The sequence below is a fragment of the Sorex fumeus genome, unplaced genomic scaffold (assembly GCF_029834395.1).
Source record: "Sorex fumeus unplaced genomic scaffold, SorFum_2.1 ptg000128l, whole genome shotgun sequence".
In the NCBI taxonomy this organism is placed as follows: Eukaryota; Metazoa; Chordata; class Mammalia; order Eulipotyphla; family Soricidae; genus Sorex; species Sorex fumeus.
In genome coordinates, this window is record NW_026606185.1 from 22029231 (window position 1) to 22045930 (window position 16700).

Genomic DNA, 16700 nt, shown 5'->3' on the forward strand with positions numbered 1-16700 from the left:
TTTAATTCTTAGGGAGGATAGGAGTAGGGTGCTGGGGGTTGGAGGTAATGAAATCCTCACTTCCTGTAAGAGTAGTCAGTCACTGTCCTCCTGTTGTCCATCGATTTGCTAGAGCAGGCCCAGTAACGTAACCATTGTGAGACTTGTTGTTACTGTGTTTGGCATATCGAATACCTCATGGGTAGCTTGCCAGGCTTTGCCGTGATACTCTCAGTATCTTTGGTGAGATACTCTCAGTAGCTTGCCAGTCTCTCCAAGAGGGGCAGAGGAATTGAACCCAGACCCGTCGGGTCGGCCGCATGCAAGGCAAACACCCTACCGCTGTGCTATCACTCCAGCCCAAGAGGAGTCAGTACCAAGATAAATTCAAAAAAATAAACAATCACGGAAAGAGCTTAAAGTGGAGCTGTAGTGATAGAACAACAGGTAAGGCATGCACACAATTGATCTAGGTTTGCTCCTCAACATGGTCCCCCAAACCTGCGAGGAGTGCTTTCTGAGCACTGTAGAGAGTGACCCAAAAAGCAAAAAAATAAATAAATAAAAACATACAAAGCATTATGGTGTTTGAACCTTTTTTCAGGGGGTGGATGAACAGTACAGTAAGGCATTAAACAAAAGCCCCTTCTCTCCCCCCCCCACAAATCTCTTGTCATCAGACTGAGTCTGAAATCTTCAGCATACCTTGTACTGATTTCATAAGTTTGCCCTAATAAAGCAATTAAATTGCAAAAGGTTTGTCTTCCAACTGCTATTGTTCCTGCAAATAGATTTCCTGATAGTGTCTGCTGCAGGTATATAAGTACATACTTGAGCCCTGAATGTGACTGTTTGAGGAAAAGGTTAAAGTGCAAATAATGTGTCACCTGAGGCTTTCTTCATGTTGCTGCGTGGAGCAGAGGTGGGGTGCGGAGACTTCCCCGGCTCTCTGGGACCTTCTTGGCAATCTCCCCCTCTGAAGCCGGGGCAGCACCTCCATTCCAGCTGTGTCACCGTCTTGAACTTGGTGACATATCTGGGCCTGAAATTCACACGGTACCTGCAGAAGAAAAGGTGGTGTCTTTTTGTCTTTTTTTTTCTTTTGTTCTAAGTTTTTAAAACTGAATCACAGTGAGAAACACAGTTACAAAATTATTCATGATTGTGTTTTAGTCATATAATGTTCCTATACCCATCCTTTCATCAGTATACATTGCCCACCATCAATGCACTAATGTCCTCAGTATCATCCCTGCCCCCTCCCCCTACCTGCCTCTATGGGAAGGCACTTTTTTTGTCTCCTCTCTGTCTCTCTCTCTTTTCTGTCTCTCTGCCTCTGTCTGTCTCTGTCTTTGTCTCTGTCTCTGTCTGTCTGTCTGTCTCTCTCTCTCTGTCTCTCTGTCTCTCTGTCTCTGTCTCTCTCTCTCTCTGTCTTTCCCTTCCTTTCTCCCCCTTTCTCTTTCCTTTTGGGCATTATGGTTTGCAATACGGTATCTGTATTCTTGTCCAAAGTGATCAATTCTATGATTGTCATACTGCTCCCTTCTCCATCCTATCCTAAAACAGTGGCGTCTTTTTAAGAACTGTGCTTGCAAGCCTCTGCCAGAGCTGGACCCACGGGTCATTCAAGAACTCTCGAGACTCCTTGTCTATCCTGACACCCTAGGATTCAGATCAACATCCTGGAGGCAGGGCCTCCGTGAAACCCAGGTGCTGCCCCCTCCCCCCTGCCAGATCCACCTGCACCCCATCCCTCCTGCAGAAGGCCCAGCAAGATGCACCCTTGGGAATAGTTCTCCCCAACCCTCTGATTCTATTGGGTGTGGAGACTTTTTTCCATAAAAATTGAGCTTTTGTTTCATGGGCAAGGTTCTATTCTAAAATTCATTGGCCTATAAAGATGTTTTCAGGTGATTTTTATTTTGTGTTGTTTTTGTTTGGGTTTTGGTTTGGGGACCACGCCCACCTATGCTCAGGTTCTACTCTCAGGAATCATTCCGGGGTGCTGCCAGGGATCAAAGCCAGGTCAGCGCCTGCCAGGAAAGCCCCTCATCGCTGCACTATGGCCCAGGCCTTCTTTTGAAGAAGCTCCCTACTCCCTGCCCCGCGCACCCTCACCTCCCCGAGCATCAGCCTGTCTGTGGGGGTAGCTGCTCTCCCTGAGGCCCCACCTTGAGCTCTTGGTGTCCTGAACAACTGTTTTTCTTTTTCTGTTGTGCATGTGGGGCAGGGTAGGGGAGAAGGGTTTGAGGCCACACATGGTGGTGCTCAGGGACTCCCTCTGGCTCTATACTCAGAAGTTACTCCCAGAGGTGATTGGGGACATCCAGCCTGAGGGTTAGTCAGCTGCACTCGGGACAGTGCCCAAGTACTGTTGCTGGCCCTGTTCTAAACTTTTTAAAATTTTATTAATGTAGCACTGTAGCACTGTCCTCCTGTTGTTCATAGATTTGCTCGAACGAGCACCCGACTTGTTATTAATGTATCTATTATTTTTTAAACTTAATGTCTCCAACTCCAATTTTTGTTTCAGTGACATAAATCCTGATCATATCATTATAAAATTTAGATACTGGTTTTTTTTTTTTCATTTTAGGCCCTGTGCTTTACCCATTAGTGATGGGCTTTCCTGTATACAATGTCCCAACACCCCCCCCCCCCAGTGTCCCACCTCAACTTACTGGCCCCCAGCCCCCCACAGTAAATTCAGTTCTGTGCCTTTGAACATTTGTTATTCTTTTACTATGCTTCCTTCATTCCCACATTTGTTCTAAACTCTTAAAAAAGATGCACCACGTCACGTCACGTTGTTAGTGTCGGAAATAAAGGAAGCAGGATCGAAACCTTTCACACCCGCCTTTCAAGCTCACAGCCCTGGGTGCCCTGAGGTAAAGTCCTGCAGGATGTGGCTGGGCTGAGCCTGGGCAGGGGCCTGGGGTTGGATCAAGGGGACAGGCCTGGGCGGCCTGGTCACAGCATGAGTGCGAGCACTGCGCCTGCCTTTCCCCATCTCTGTTTCTGGGCTGGAATCCTGACTCTCTCAAGCCGCTTCACTTTCTCTTCATTTCTCACCCCAGTACTAGTAGCTGATTTTCTGGTTTTGGGCCAATTCCCAGAAAGAAAATAGGTTTTGTGTCAATTCCCAGGGGCTGCGGTGTGCCGGCCAGCCAGCTGCCTCCGCCTGTGGGGCCCTGGGCAGACACCTGCCCTGCCTGTGAGGAAGGCACACGCTACCAACCGAGGGCAAGCACAGCGCCTGAGGCACTTGTCCCGGACAGAATTCCAGGAGAAGCCTCGAGGGAGGGAGGATGGCTCAAGGGCTGCTCACAGTGCCAGCACGGCCTGGCCCCAAGCACGGAGCAGGTGTGCGCCCCCCAGCCTGCTGCTTAGCGGTTGTGGGGGCTGGGGGGGAGTGCATTCCAGGAAGGACCCCGAGGCCAGCGCTGTGGAGGAACCCACATGCTAACGTCTTCCCCTGTCCCCACTTCACTTCACTTGGCTTTCAAGGGCTGCGGTTCCCTCCCCATGGCTGGTTGAGGGTCCCCAGAGAATGGTGAAAACTGACCCAGCCTGGGAGTTCCCCTCAGGGGGTTCATCTCCCTGGGTGAGCCAGATCTGAGATGCACCCACCGGGGCTCCTCTCTTTCCCCTGCAAACACCTCCCTGGGTGCAGCACTTAGATAAACTCCTGCTACAGATGAAACATCATTTTGTCCAAGGGAGAAAGGGTCAGGCTCAGATTTTTTTTCAATATAATTTTTGGGGGTTGGGGCTCACACCTGGCTGTGTGTGTGGTGAGGAGTTTCTCCAGCTCGGCCCTCGGAGACTGTGTCCTGTCACTGCAGGATCTCTGTGTGCCCCAAATTGGGCCCAGGACTTCCGCATGCAGAGCTCGTACCCCAGGACTGTGCATCCTCTCCCCAGCACCAACACCAGGATTTAAACTTTGGTGCACACCCCTGTACCCCACCATGGCCCTCCCAGCACATAGAGGCAGTCACTCCCAGAAAAGAGCCTCAGCTGGGTGAGCAGTAGCACGGTTCCTACTCTGCAGACACACTCATGAGTATATAACCTGGCCCAGGAACCCCCCCAGCCCCCCAGCACGCCCACCGCACCCACTGCAGGCATCCTCTGCGCGGTCCTAGAAACCACTACAAAAAAAAGAAAAAAGAAAGAAAATCTTACACTTCATTGTTTTGCAGGCTCAAGTATAACATAATGCTGGAAAAATGTGTAATCTCAGAAAAACGCTGCTCCTCTGAGCATTTAAGAACGAATGTGAAATGTGTTTGCGCTTGGGTTCTGTCTAGGCGCCAGGAGATGACAGGCTACATTCAGCCCTCTGGACGTGGCTGAGCAAAACAGGAGGTTCACTGCCATGGCCTATGGAGGAAAGGGAGCCCCCCCCCCCCTGCGCCCCCGCCCCCTGCACACACTGCCAAGATCAAGGAAACTGCTTTTCCAGGCTCCGTCCTGTCCTTGAGGGCAGAGAGGCCTGGGAAGCCCCTCCCCCAAAGGGCCCCTCCTGTGCTGCCCCCAGCTGCCTTCAGCTTAACAGAGTTTCTGCCTTTTTCAAGTCTGGGGGATGGGGACAGCGGGAACCCACCAGAGGCCACCTTGAGCCTGGGAAAGTCAATCCGTGTTGGCCTCTCTTGGGCACAGTGACCCGATTTGGAGGGTGCCAGAGAAGCAAGGAGTCAGGCCCCAGTCTCCTGGGGTCACCAGTTCCCACTCCCAGCGATCCTCCAGAACATTCTGATCTGGAAGCTTCACACTAAGGCCCAGACTGGGACTCTCAACATTTGAGTTGATTTGGCCTGGGGACAAGTGGGATCCCCAGGGAGTAGGACCCTTTCAAAACTCCCCAGACAATCGCCATGCACAGCCACAGAAGCAAGTCCCCAGACCCAGTGGAGAGCCTCTGTGACCAGAAACTGGACACCCAGGACGGGGGCCTGGGTGTTCCAGGGGTGCTGAGATACTCAGGAGCACCGAGTCAGCCCCCTGACATTACCCCACCGTGGGTGAGCTGGAGCAGAGCATTGCCATTAGCATACCCTGGGACCCTGAGGGCCACAGCCTGAGCCTGCCCCACTGAAACACCCCCCAAAGGGATATTGTATTCCCCAAACTCCTTTCTTCCTCTAAGGCCCTTTGGTAAAATGAATCAGAGATTCACCGTTTTTATGAGTTCAACCACCAACAGCAGATGGTGGATCAACCTGGGAGATTTTACGAAGAAGGAAGGTGACAAGGAAAAGGACTGGAGAGGTCAGCAACCAGTGACAGGAAGTGTCCCTTAGCTGTAACCACACACAGAGAGAGAGAGAGAGAGAGAGAGAGAGAGAGAGAGAGTGTCTCTCTCACAGCAACGCCATGTGAAACTTTCTAACATGTTTTAATTTACTGTATTTGCTTCAGTCCCATCCTCTCTGCAAACCTTATCCCCGTAGGCAATAATTCCTGTTATCTTGTTCTCTACAACATCTCTGCTCTGTAGCTCAGTGACTGGCCTGCTGTAGTGCTTAGAAAGCAACAGCTAATCATCAATCCTATCAATAAATCAACAAATAATAATGCCAGATCTGCTCTTAAAATTAATTTAAAAAATTCTTGGGGCTGAAGACACAGTACAGGAGGTAGGGTGCTGGCCTTGCATGCAGCCAAGCAGTGTTCAGTCTCTAGCACCCCATATGGTCCCCTGAGTCCACCAGCAGTGATCCCTGAGCGCAGAGTCAGGAGTAAGTCCTGAGCATCATTGGATGTGGTTCCCAAACTAACAAAAAGCTTCCTTTCCTCCTGCTTCCCTTCGTTGATGCTACTGAGATGACAAGATCACACACACCTGACTGTGGTGTGGCGTCAGAAATTGCTTATGATGATGGAATTACACTCAGCAGAGCTGCGTGGTTTATGCGGGACAACAGAGGGTTGAACTTGTGACCAAACGCTTGAAAACTATGAACCCCGTGTCACTGCACTATTCCTCCAGGCCTCAGATCTACTTTATTAACAAGGTTTGGGGGGCAGGATCAAAGATTATATTTAAAAACATACGTTAAAAAATAGCAAAGGATGAAGGCACTTTTTTTTTCATGCAGCCAGTTCTGGTTCAATTTTGAGCAACCACTATGGTCCCCCCGAGCACCACTAGGAATGACCCTGAACACAGAGCCAGGAATAGCCTCTGACTTTGGGGGTATGACCCAACCGCCCTCCTTATAAAATAAAACCACTCCAAGTTATCCTTAGGCCCTGTGATTCTGAGCCCCCCAGAAGCAAATCAGGCTGCAGAGCTGTGAAATCTCCATGAACAAGAAAGAAAGGAAGGGAGGGAGGGAGGGAGGGAGGGAGGGAGGGAGGGAGGGAGGGAGGGAGGAAGAAAGAAAGAGAGAGAGAGAGAGAAAGAAAGAAAGAAAGAAAGAAAGAAAGAAAGAAAGAAAGGTAAAAGAAAAGAAATCCCTAAGATTCTCTGAGCTCCTCTCCTGACTTCACTCCCACATCTCCAGATCTCCTAATTCTCCCTCTCATGTCTAGAACTGCCCATAGAACATGTCTCTGAAAATAACTGACATGGCAGAGGAACCGCTACACAGCTGTTCCACAGCTATGGGGCTATTCCTCTCATTTAGCTCACCCATCGCTGATTCTAACGCATGCCACTAACACATGGTACAAATCTAAAGCCAAGTTCCCCTTGGAGGCCACTCACTTGACTGGGACATCGCACAAGAACAGACTTCTTAGTGAACTCCTCTCCTTCCAGCCTGCCCCCAAGCCCAGGGCCAGCTTCTTACTTCCACCTGCGTGGCTCCCACAGATTGGAATGGGCCCATGACAACAGAGAAGGAAACCAGACAGAGGTGCTTCCTCTCTTTGGGGAGAGTACTATGGGCCTAGAGAAATGGACACAGATCCAGGGGCAAAGCAAATCCACCCGTGAAGACAAGAAGCCACGTCAGCAAATGTCAGTCACAACCAGAGCAGCCACTGCTACAAGTGTCCTATAGTGCAGCTGATAATGTCAACTGCAGTCATTTAGTTCATGAAAAATAAATCTTATTATGTAAAATTTACCATCTTAACCATTTTGAAGAGCACAGTTCAATGGCATTAAGTATTGGGTCTTTGGCAGGAGACATAGTAGAAGGTTAAGGTGCTTGCCTTGCATACAGACAGCCGTGGTTCAACATCTGGCACCCCATCTGATCTCCAGCATGACCAGGAGTGATTCCCCGAGCATTGTCAGATGTGACCCTGCCCCTACCCCCTTGCCCCCACACACAGTATTGGATCCTTGACATCCAGTTAAATATATTCACATTTCTGTGCAACCACCACCACTGCCTTCTCTATAGCTCTGTTTTCCAAATAAAAACTGTACCCATAAAATGCTAACTCCTCCTCTTTCCTTCCTTCACGCCCTTGCAACCACCTTGTACATTTCTGCTCCTATGAATCTGATCATTTTAGGAACCTCATATAAGAGGAACTGTGCAGTGTGTCCCTTTGATATTTCACTTTAACATAGTGTCCTTAGAGCACAGGAAAAACTTGACACTCTTGTTTGTGTTCTGGGACCTGTGAGTTGAAATGACAAATGCAAGTTAAAACATACAAACTTAATTGATATTGGTGTTTTAACTTATTGCATGAGGGTGTTCCAGAAGAGATGTAAAATCTCAGAAAGCAGATTGAGAGTCCAGAAATTGTAGAGCAGTAATTAGGCAAAAGAAGTTTGGGGGCTTCTATGTTTGGACTTCTAGGAGTGACAAGCTTGAGAATGTGATCAAGAGTTGCATGAAAGAAACAGGGCAGGGGGACTGTTTTAGTCCTGTGTGTGAAGATTCATCTTGTTGTCACTCTCCATCCCAGTGCAAAGGGCCACCCTCTTCATCCAAGGGCAGAGAACTCTTCTTTGGGCTGCTGTCACTCAACTGTCCTCAAGTCAAAGCACTCAGCAAGTATTTTGTGGCCAAGTGGCATGTGTAGGGCAGAATATCCTGATCCCCGGCATTCTCAAGGTTCATTCATATTGCAGCATGTGTCAATTTTTTTCCCTTTTTTAAACAATAAAGTTGGCCCTTCCATAGGTTGGTACCTACCGCTTAGATCCACCATGCACTGTTATTTATCTATTTAGGGCTCATACAGTTTCAAAAACCCCCGAAGTTGGTTGGCCGGATGCAAGGATAGGGAAGAAATAGTCAAGTTCAGGGGATCTGAGCACCCCTGGATTCTAGTATCTGTGGAGGGACCCTGAGACTAACCATCCGAGGACAACAAGACTTGTGTGTGGGGAAGTTCGTGGGTAGCTGAAAGACTGAAACACACACACACACACACACACACACACACACACACACACACACACACACACATTTCCCAATGCAGTAGGGGGCCTCCCCTAACCTGACTCCCTGCTGTTCAAGGATCAATTGTACATGAAATAAAATGGTTTACTTTTCTACCCATCAATGACTCATTAAGTGTTTTCACTGAAGGAATACTCAGCCAAATTTGGCCAAAGGTTCTAACTTTGGGATTCTAATGTTCAAAATTAACAGTGATTTAGAACAACATAGAAGGAAGTGGGTGTAGCTCTACACCAGCACCAGCCTGTGAGCCTACTTGGCCCTCATGCAACAGAACACGGATCAGCTACACTGAGTGTCTACACAGACGCTCTGAACCAATACAGCCTTGGTGACTGATCCCCGCAGTCCCCTCCAAAGCTGGCTGCACGACCTACCAGAGCTGAAGAGAAAGAACCAAAGGGGCTTCCTTAGGGTTAAAGCACATCTTACACAAAATCATAATTGTCATCTTATCTTTCTCTGATTTATTTACACATTTTTTAAATGTACATTTTATTCTCATGTTATGGCTTAGGTAGCACGATTACAACAATAGTAATATTTATGGCAGTAATGTACAAAGTTACTGCATAAACCACCACCAAAGTGCCCATGACCATGCACCAGTACCCCTATGTCTCCTCTAGCCCATTCCTCATTCTCCCCTACCACTCTCAGAACTGCTTAGTAATCTCAGTGTCATCATTTAAACCAAGGGTCTGTCATCAGTATGGTCTGTTTCTTTGTTTTCTTTCTCTAGGATACCACCATTGTGTGGGATCATCTGGTATTTGTTGTCCCTTAGACTTATCTCATCTAACATAATACCCTCTAGTTCCACCCAGGTTGCAGCATCTACATATAAGATTTTATCTTTTTGGAATTCATGTTTTGGTAAATATTGTATTGAATCAGTATAATGTTCTGGGTATTGTGATTACTTTAACAATGTTAAGTATTCTAATCCATGAGCATGAAGTACTTTTGTATTTCCTTGTTTTTATTTTTTTAATTAAATCAGTGTGAATCATGCAGTTAAAAAAAAAGATTTCATCTTTTGTTTAACTGAGTAGTATTTTATTGTCATTAAATATTTTGAATTAGATCCCTGTATGGTGAAATTAATAGAAAGAAAGGAAAAAAGTGTTTAGGAAACTTTATCTAAGCTTCAAAAGGCAGAGATGTTGGGCAAATATATACAAAAATAATAAAATGTATGAAAATGTATCTAAAATTCAGATTGATGAAGTGAATTAAAATGACTTAAAATAAATCTTCACATGTTTTTTAAAAATAAAATAGAATACTAGACCAAAGCAATAAGTTCAAAGGGAAAATGTATTTATAGGAGGAGGCTGATTCCGGAAACAAAAGGACTCACTTCTGGAGAAACCACAACTGTGAGCTGTTTGTTTCCTCTTAATTTTTTGTACTTAAAAATTTTTTTATACTTAAAAATGGCAAATTACATTTCAAAATTTAAATTCCTCTTCACTTCTCAGTAGTTTGGCCCATCATATTGTATAAGTACATGTTTTCCATCAGCCCCCAAAATTTATCACACAGGATAGCCATTCCCTGTGTCTGACAAGGTGATTCCAGAAAGCCCCAGCTGCCTGCGGGCCTGACGCTGCCCCAGCAGAGAGAGCTGCTATTCTTAGACTGTCTATATGCGCCATCAGCACGTTCCTTCCGAGCAAACTCGCACTGCTAAAAACGACATCATCTCCAGGGGCAGGGTGCGTCCAGCCCAGTGAACACAGCTGATGCATGCGTTCCAGTGAGGCCACAGTCACAGCTCTAACTTCCTCGCATTGACAAATTTTGAGTTTTTGCACTAATAATAATGGGGAGGAGAGAGAGTGAGCCACCCCCCAAGGGCTTAAGCTAAGTCATTCTGTCTGTGACTCTCAGGGCCAGGAGCCTGGCATTACCCTGAAGAATTCTTCAGGGACAGGCCAGAGGCTGGGACAGAGCTATTTGCCCCAGTAAATTCTATACTGTTCCATCTCCTACGCTGACATCATGTTCGCTCATTCCTGGAGCCAGAATCACAGCACACTCCTCCCAGCTGCTCCTCAGTGCACTCATGCTCCATCTTCCCACAGGCAGCCCTGAGAACATCTGCCAGCCCCCGCCTGTGGGATCATCTACCAAGAAGACTCTCTGTGGTTTGGGGATCCCATTCTTTCTTTCCACCGCCACCAAATAACTCTATTGAGCTTGCTTCCTCTTTTTTTTTTTTTACCCCTAGAGGAGAAATTATTTCCTCAAATTCTCCTAGATTAATCTTTTTTTTTTTTTTTCATTTTGAGTCACACCCAGCGATGCACAGGGGTTACTCCTGGCTCTGCGCTCAGGAATTACTCCTGGGAATTGAACCCGGGTTGGCCACGTGCAAAGTAAATGCCCTACCCACTGTGCTATCACTCCATCCCCCACCTACAGTAATCTTTATTGGTCACAACCATTTCAAAATCATTTCTTCCTGTTTCTTTAGACTTTTTTGGGGGAAACATCTCTCCTTCTCTCTGAAGCACCTCAGCCATTGTGTCCTCTCTTCTGCCTCAGCTGCATCCCTGAGTCACACAGCCCCAAGTTCTCAGTGTTGCTTTTCCACAGGAAAAGTAAAGGACTATAACCTTTGTAGGTTTGTTCGGGGGTCACACTTGGCTGTACGCAGGACTTACTCCTGGGTCTGGGCTCAGGAATCACTTGTGGTGGGGTTTAGGGGAACCATATGTGGGGATCAATCCCAGGTCTGCTGCATGTAAGACAAACACATTACAGATCCTGATTCCAACAGCAAGATGCTATATTTTGATTTTATTTAGTAGCACTGTAGCACTGTCCTCCTGTTGTTCTTCAATTTGCCCGAGCAAGCACCAGTAACGTCTCCATTGTGAGACCTGTTGTTACTGTTTCTGGCATATCAAATATGCCGCAGAGAGCTTTCCAGGCTCTGCCATGAGGGCGGGATACTCTTGGTACCTTGCAGGGTTCTCTTAGAGGGAAGGAGGAGTTGAACTCTGGTCAGTGCGAGCAAGGCAAATGCCCTACCCGCTGTGCTATCACTCCAGTCCATTTTATTTAGTACTAACACTTCTTTTTAAAGAACATATATATGCATATATGGGTCAAAATTTTTGCTTAAGAGCATTAGTCATAGACATTTGTTCAAACTTACAGTCTCCATGACTAAAAACTGAAAACCAAACATAGCATATATGATCCTTAACAGTGAAAGGAAGGACAAGCTAAAAACATCTCTCGCAAGAAAAAACTCTCCTGTGAATTCTTACCACTTGACTGACAGAACCTTCATGGTCCCTCCTTCCCTCCCCCCACTACACACACTTCATCCATCTCCTACTTCTCAGTTCTCAAATCCATTTTGCACAAGTTGCCAGATTAATACTCAGAAACACAGCTCTGATGGCATCCTAGTTAGAAAGCTCTATGATTCCACTCTGCCAAGACAAGACTCCCAGGCTAGGGTTAGAAGTTGAATTGAATTGCCTCTGGAAAGTCAGATAAGGTGACCTTGGACAAGTCAAGGGGAGAGGCTGGAACACCCTTGCTCCAGCCCTCAAACGAAGCAGCTACTCTTCCCTGCACTGTCCTGCACTTCTCACCTGTAGGTCCTTGCCTAGGTTCTTTCTTGGCCTGTGCCAACTTTCTCTCATCTGCATCCAACTAGAACCTTCCTTTGAAGCTCTACAACATACAAGGAAGTTTCTAGTGATTGCAAATACTTTCTTCCACCTCTGAACATCCTCAGCTATTTATGCTTATCCTACTTTATACCTCATTTCTACCTTCTCTTTTGAAACAATTTCTGCTTGGGTCTCATTCCCATTACAGCATATGAAACTTCTGGAGGGCAATGAGAAGTTGAGTCCCTTGCTGTGTCTCCATGGGTACTAGTCATGGGCCAGACATAACTTATCATCAAAATATTTGTTTAATGGAATCAAGAAGTCAGCGAGCCTCAAATAATGTCTTTAAACTCTTGTATAACTTCCAATTTGAAATAGCTTATGCTAATTACATAGCCTTAATCCAACATTTTCTAGAGTTGGATTGTGAGAAATCAATGAGAAATGTGTTTTGGACTCAGTTACAATTCTATTGTTCTGTTCGTATTTACTATCTCCAATGTTCTTTGGAAAAATCAGAGTAGTAATTTTACTGACGATAAAGCAATTTTCTGCACTCTATTTCATCGCATGTCTTTAGCACAAAACAACTATATAAAAATGTTGAAACATGTACAAATAAATATTATTCAACAATAAAAAAATAATCGGGGCTGGAGAGATAGTACAGTGGGGAGGTTATTTGCCTTGCACATCTCTGACCTGGGTTTGATCCCCGGCATCTCATATGGTCCCCAAGCTTCCCCAGGAGTAACTCCTGAGTGCAGAGCCAGGAGTAAACCCTGAGCATCGCTGGATGTAACCCAAAAAGCCAAAAAATAATAATAGTAATAATAATAATAATCAACTATTGATACATAGTACAACATAGGTAAATCTCAAAATACTCATGCTAAATGAAAAAAGTCTAACAAAAATAGGTATATACTGTACACTTCATAAAACTAGAAAATCAAATTCATCTAGTAAATAGAAAGCATATCAGTGCTTGCCTAAGGAAAGGGGTGTGGGGGTTGGAATAACAGTACAGTGGGTAGGGCATTTGCCTTGCAAAAAGCTGACTTGGATTCAATCCCCAGAACCCCATAAGGTTCTCTGAGCACTGCCAAGAGTGATCCTGAGTGCAGAGCCAAGAGTAAGCCCAGAACTGCTAGATGTGAGCCAAAACCCAAACATATAACACAGCAACTTTTTTCGGACTCTTCAGGTTATCTATTTTATTTGAGGTAAGATTTGATAGCTTGTGGTTTTCAGGGAATGGATTCATTTCATTTAAGTTTATGAAGTTATGTTGAGATATTCCATTCATTCCTGACATTGGAAACATGTTGCTTCTCTTATTTCCTTTTCAGTTATATTAGAGATTTAGCTATTTTATTGGCCATTTAAAAATTACTTGGCCTTGGACACAGCCATGGCCCCAGAGGCAAACAGACCTAATTTGGAACCCAGCGGCTTTGGGCAGAGATGTGAATGAACTATGAATTAAGCTATGGTGGCATGCCCCACCAGGAGGGAAAGGGTATCTGTCTCTTCTGCCTGCCCCCTCTCCCCCCACCGCGGTATGGTGGCCTCTGCCTCAGAGCTTATTGGACAGCTAGGTATGAACTGGCGGTGACGAGGCAACTGCGGCCTCACAGGATGGGGGTGTGAAACCGGCACATCCTTCTTGCCCTGCCAAGACCACGATTTGCCTCCCATGAGTGGCTCTCCAGTATGGCCATGGACCCAGAGGCACACAAACCAATCTCGGAACTATGTGGCTGGCTTTTGGCAGAAATCCCTCCAGACTTAATTAGTAAAATATCAGAAATCCAAAATCATATGGTCTTCATAACTGGCAATAGAAAACAAATTATCTCATGATGCCTTTTCAGCAGGTTTGGTCGTTGGGAGAAAATTCAAGATAAAAAAGGTGTAACTTTTGTCGAAATAATGAATGTAATCAAAGTAGAGAGAGAGTTAAGTGTAAATCACAGGCATGGGGAGGGGTGGGATGGGGGGCATATTGGGGTTCTAGGTGGTGAAAAATATGCACCAGTGAAGGGATGGGTGTTTGATCATTGTATGACCGAGACTTAAACCTGAAAGTTTTGTACTTTGTTCTCATGGTGATTCAATAAATAAATTTAAAAAGACATAAAAACAACCCAAATGTCACTTATCATTCAAAGACGTTAAAAAAAAAATTTTGTCCTTAAAGGGTGTTTGGAGGACCTGCTCAGGTTGGGAGATTAGTGCTAAATATAGACTATGGATGGAACACAATGCCTCTACTGCAAACTACAACACCCAAAAGGAAAGAAAGAACAAAAGGGAACGCCCTGCCACAGAGCACAGAGGCGTGGGGGAGGGGGGATAGGGTGAGGGTGGTGGGAGGGAACTGGGATCATTAGTGGTGGAGAATGGGCACTGGTGGAGTGATGGGTACTCGATCATTGTATGACTGAAACACAAGTACGAAAGTTTGTAAGTATGTAACTGTACCTCACAGTGATTCGCTAATTAGAAAAAAAGAAAGAAAGAAAAAAATTACTTGGCTTTGGGGACAGAGCAATAGTACAGCAGGGAGGGTATTTGCCTCTCTGGCGGCCAATCCGAGTTCAATCCCCAGTTTTCCATATGGTCCCCACTGCCCCGTGCAGCACTGCCAGGAGTAATTTCTGAGTGTAGAGCCAGAAGTAAACCCTGAGTATTGCCAGTGTGACCCAAAAAGCCAAAAAAAAAAAAGCCATTGGCTTTATTGATATTTTTATAATTTTTCTCTTTTACTTTCTCTTTAATTTTTCTGCTCATGTGAGGCATACTTTTTCTAGATTCTAGGGTGGAAAATTTAATTACTGACTCAAGTATGCTCCTTTGGTGAAGTATGGGGGCACACCCAGCAGTGCTCAGGGGAATCTGAGGTTATGGGAATGAAATAGGAGTTGCCCACATGCAAGGCAAATGCTTAACCCCTGCCTGCGCTCTCTCTTCTCTCCCCTTTAAAAAATAATAAATCTAAGCTTTGAAATCTATTCTGAAAAATAAAATTATCTGTCCAATTACTATTGCTTACATAAATGCTATCATTTGTAATCATTGTTTTATTTAATAAAAAACAAGAGAACTAAAAAAATAATAATCTAGGTGACAGGGTAGAGGGAAAAGAATACTGGTAGATAGTGTGGTGCTGGAATTCATATTCATTTAAATATGAAACCTTACCAATAACAGCTTTGTAAACCACAGTTCCTAAAATAACATTTATTAAATAAAGTATTTATTTTGGGAGGCTGAAGTGGTTTGGGGCCACACCTGGCAATGCTTGGAGATTACTCCTGGCTCTGCTCTCGAGAATTACTCCTGTTGGTGCTCAGGGGACCATATGGGATGCTGGGATTGAACCCAGGTAGGTCACGTACAAGGCAAGCGCCCTGCCTGCTGTACTATCGCCCCAGTCCCTAAGTAAAGCATTAAATGCTATGAATTTCTCCCTAGAAACTTTGCAAAATTATCTCAGAATATTTTTTGGTCTATGGGAAACTTATTTTCCTCTTTTACTCATGGACTAGAAACATAAGGTTTAATTCCTACATATTCAGATAATTTTGTGGGTTTTTTTTTTCTGATCTTGCTTTACAGCTTAATTCTATTATGGTTGGGAAATATACTTTACATGAATCAAATTCAGTGGGGAGGGTGGGTACCATCTGGCAGTATTTAGGGGAGACTCCTGTGTCAATGCTTGGGGACCCCCCCCTGTGGTATTCAAGGAAGACATGATGCTGGGGACCAAACCTGGGCCCCCTCCCCCAGGCAAAGCTAGCAAATTAGACCTTTGAGCTATCTCCCGGACCTAAATTGTTTTTTAAAAATAAATCAAAGTAAAAAATCAACTACAATCACCTAGGAAATAAAATTTAAAATCCCTTAGAGACTTTGAAACGAAAGGGCTGGAGAGACAGTTCTTGACTATCAAAGGCACTCCTCCCGACAGCACTCACACCCAGCTCTGGGAACCCTTTTTCTAAGTTTCAAACATGAAAATTTAACTGAGTTTTTGTTTTGTTTTGTTTTGTTTTCTAATTCTTGGGAAACATAACTGATTATTTTAACTTCTGGGAACATAGGCCCAATACTGATTTTTGCACTTTTAAGGGAATCAGTAACTAAGGACTGTGAAACAAAAAATTTTATGACCCCTGTCAAATGGCCATTTTGTATAAAATAACACAAAATGTCAAAGCCAGAAACGAGCCTTTCGTTTCTGTTTTCCCTCAGTGAAGGCAGCAGACAGCTGAGCTGTTGGGGCAGCCTCATGGAGGCCGAGTGAGCAGTGAGCGAGCGCCTGTTAAGCCACTGGGCCACCTTCCAGGGCCCCAGAAATTAGCATTTGGAAAATAAGACAAAGAGCAGCTACTCACTGGAAATTTTATTTCCCCAGCAACGATTCTGACAAGGAGTGTTTAGAGGCTACATTGATCTTTGGTTCAGGAAACGAGCCTTAAATGGTATTTCTCCTTTTCTCCCGCCGTACCCCTGGTAACAAGGAAATCTGTTTTATCTTGTGAGTGGTTTTTTTTGCGATGGTGAAACAGGATGACTCCCAAATCTCTTGAGTGTCCAAAAGATGATGCAATGTGTTGGGCTGGGGAAAGGGTGTGTGTGTGTATGGGCTTGCATTGTCATTCTGGAAAGTTGCTGCCCCAGCAGAAAGCAG

General features: G+C 45.3%; 1 protein-coding gene across 1 annotated transcript in view; it reads right to left on the minus strand.

Annotated features, from left to right (window-relative positions):
- Positions 1–16700, minus strand: part of EMILIN2 (elastin microfibril interfacer 2) — a 54198-nt gene that overhangs the window by 21823 nt on the left and 15675 nt on the right. Inside the window, exon 3 of the mRNA XM_056138276.1 lies at positions 867–1039. Within this exon, the coding sequence (XP_055994251.1) occupies positions 867–1039 (173 nt within the window). The remainder of the gene's footprint in view (positions 1–866; positions 1040–16700) is intronic.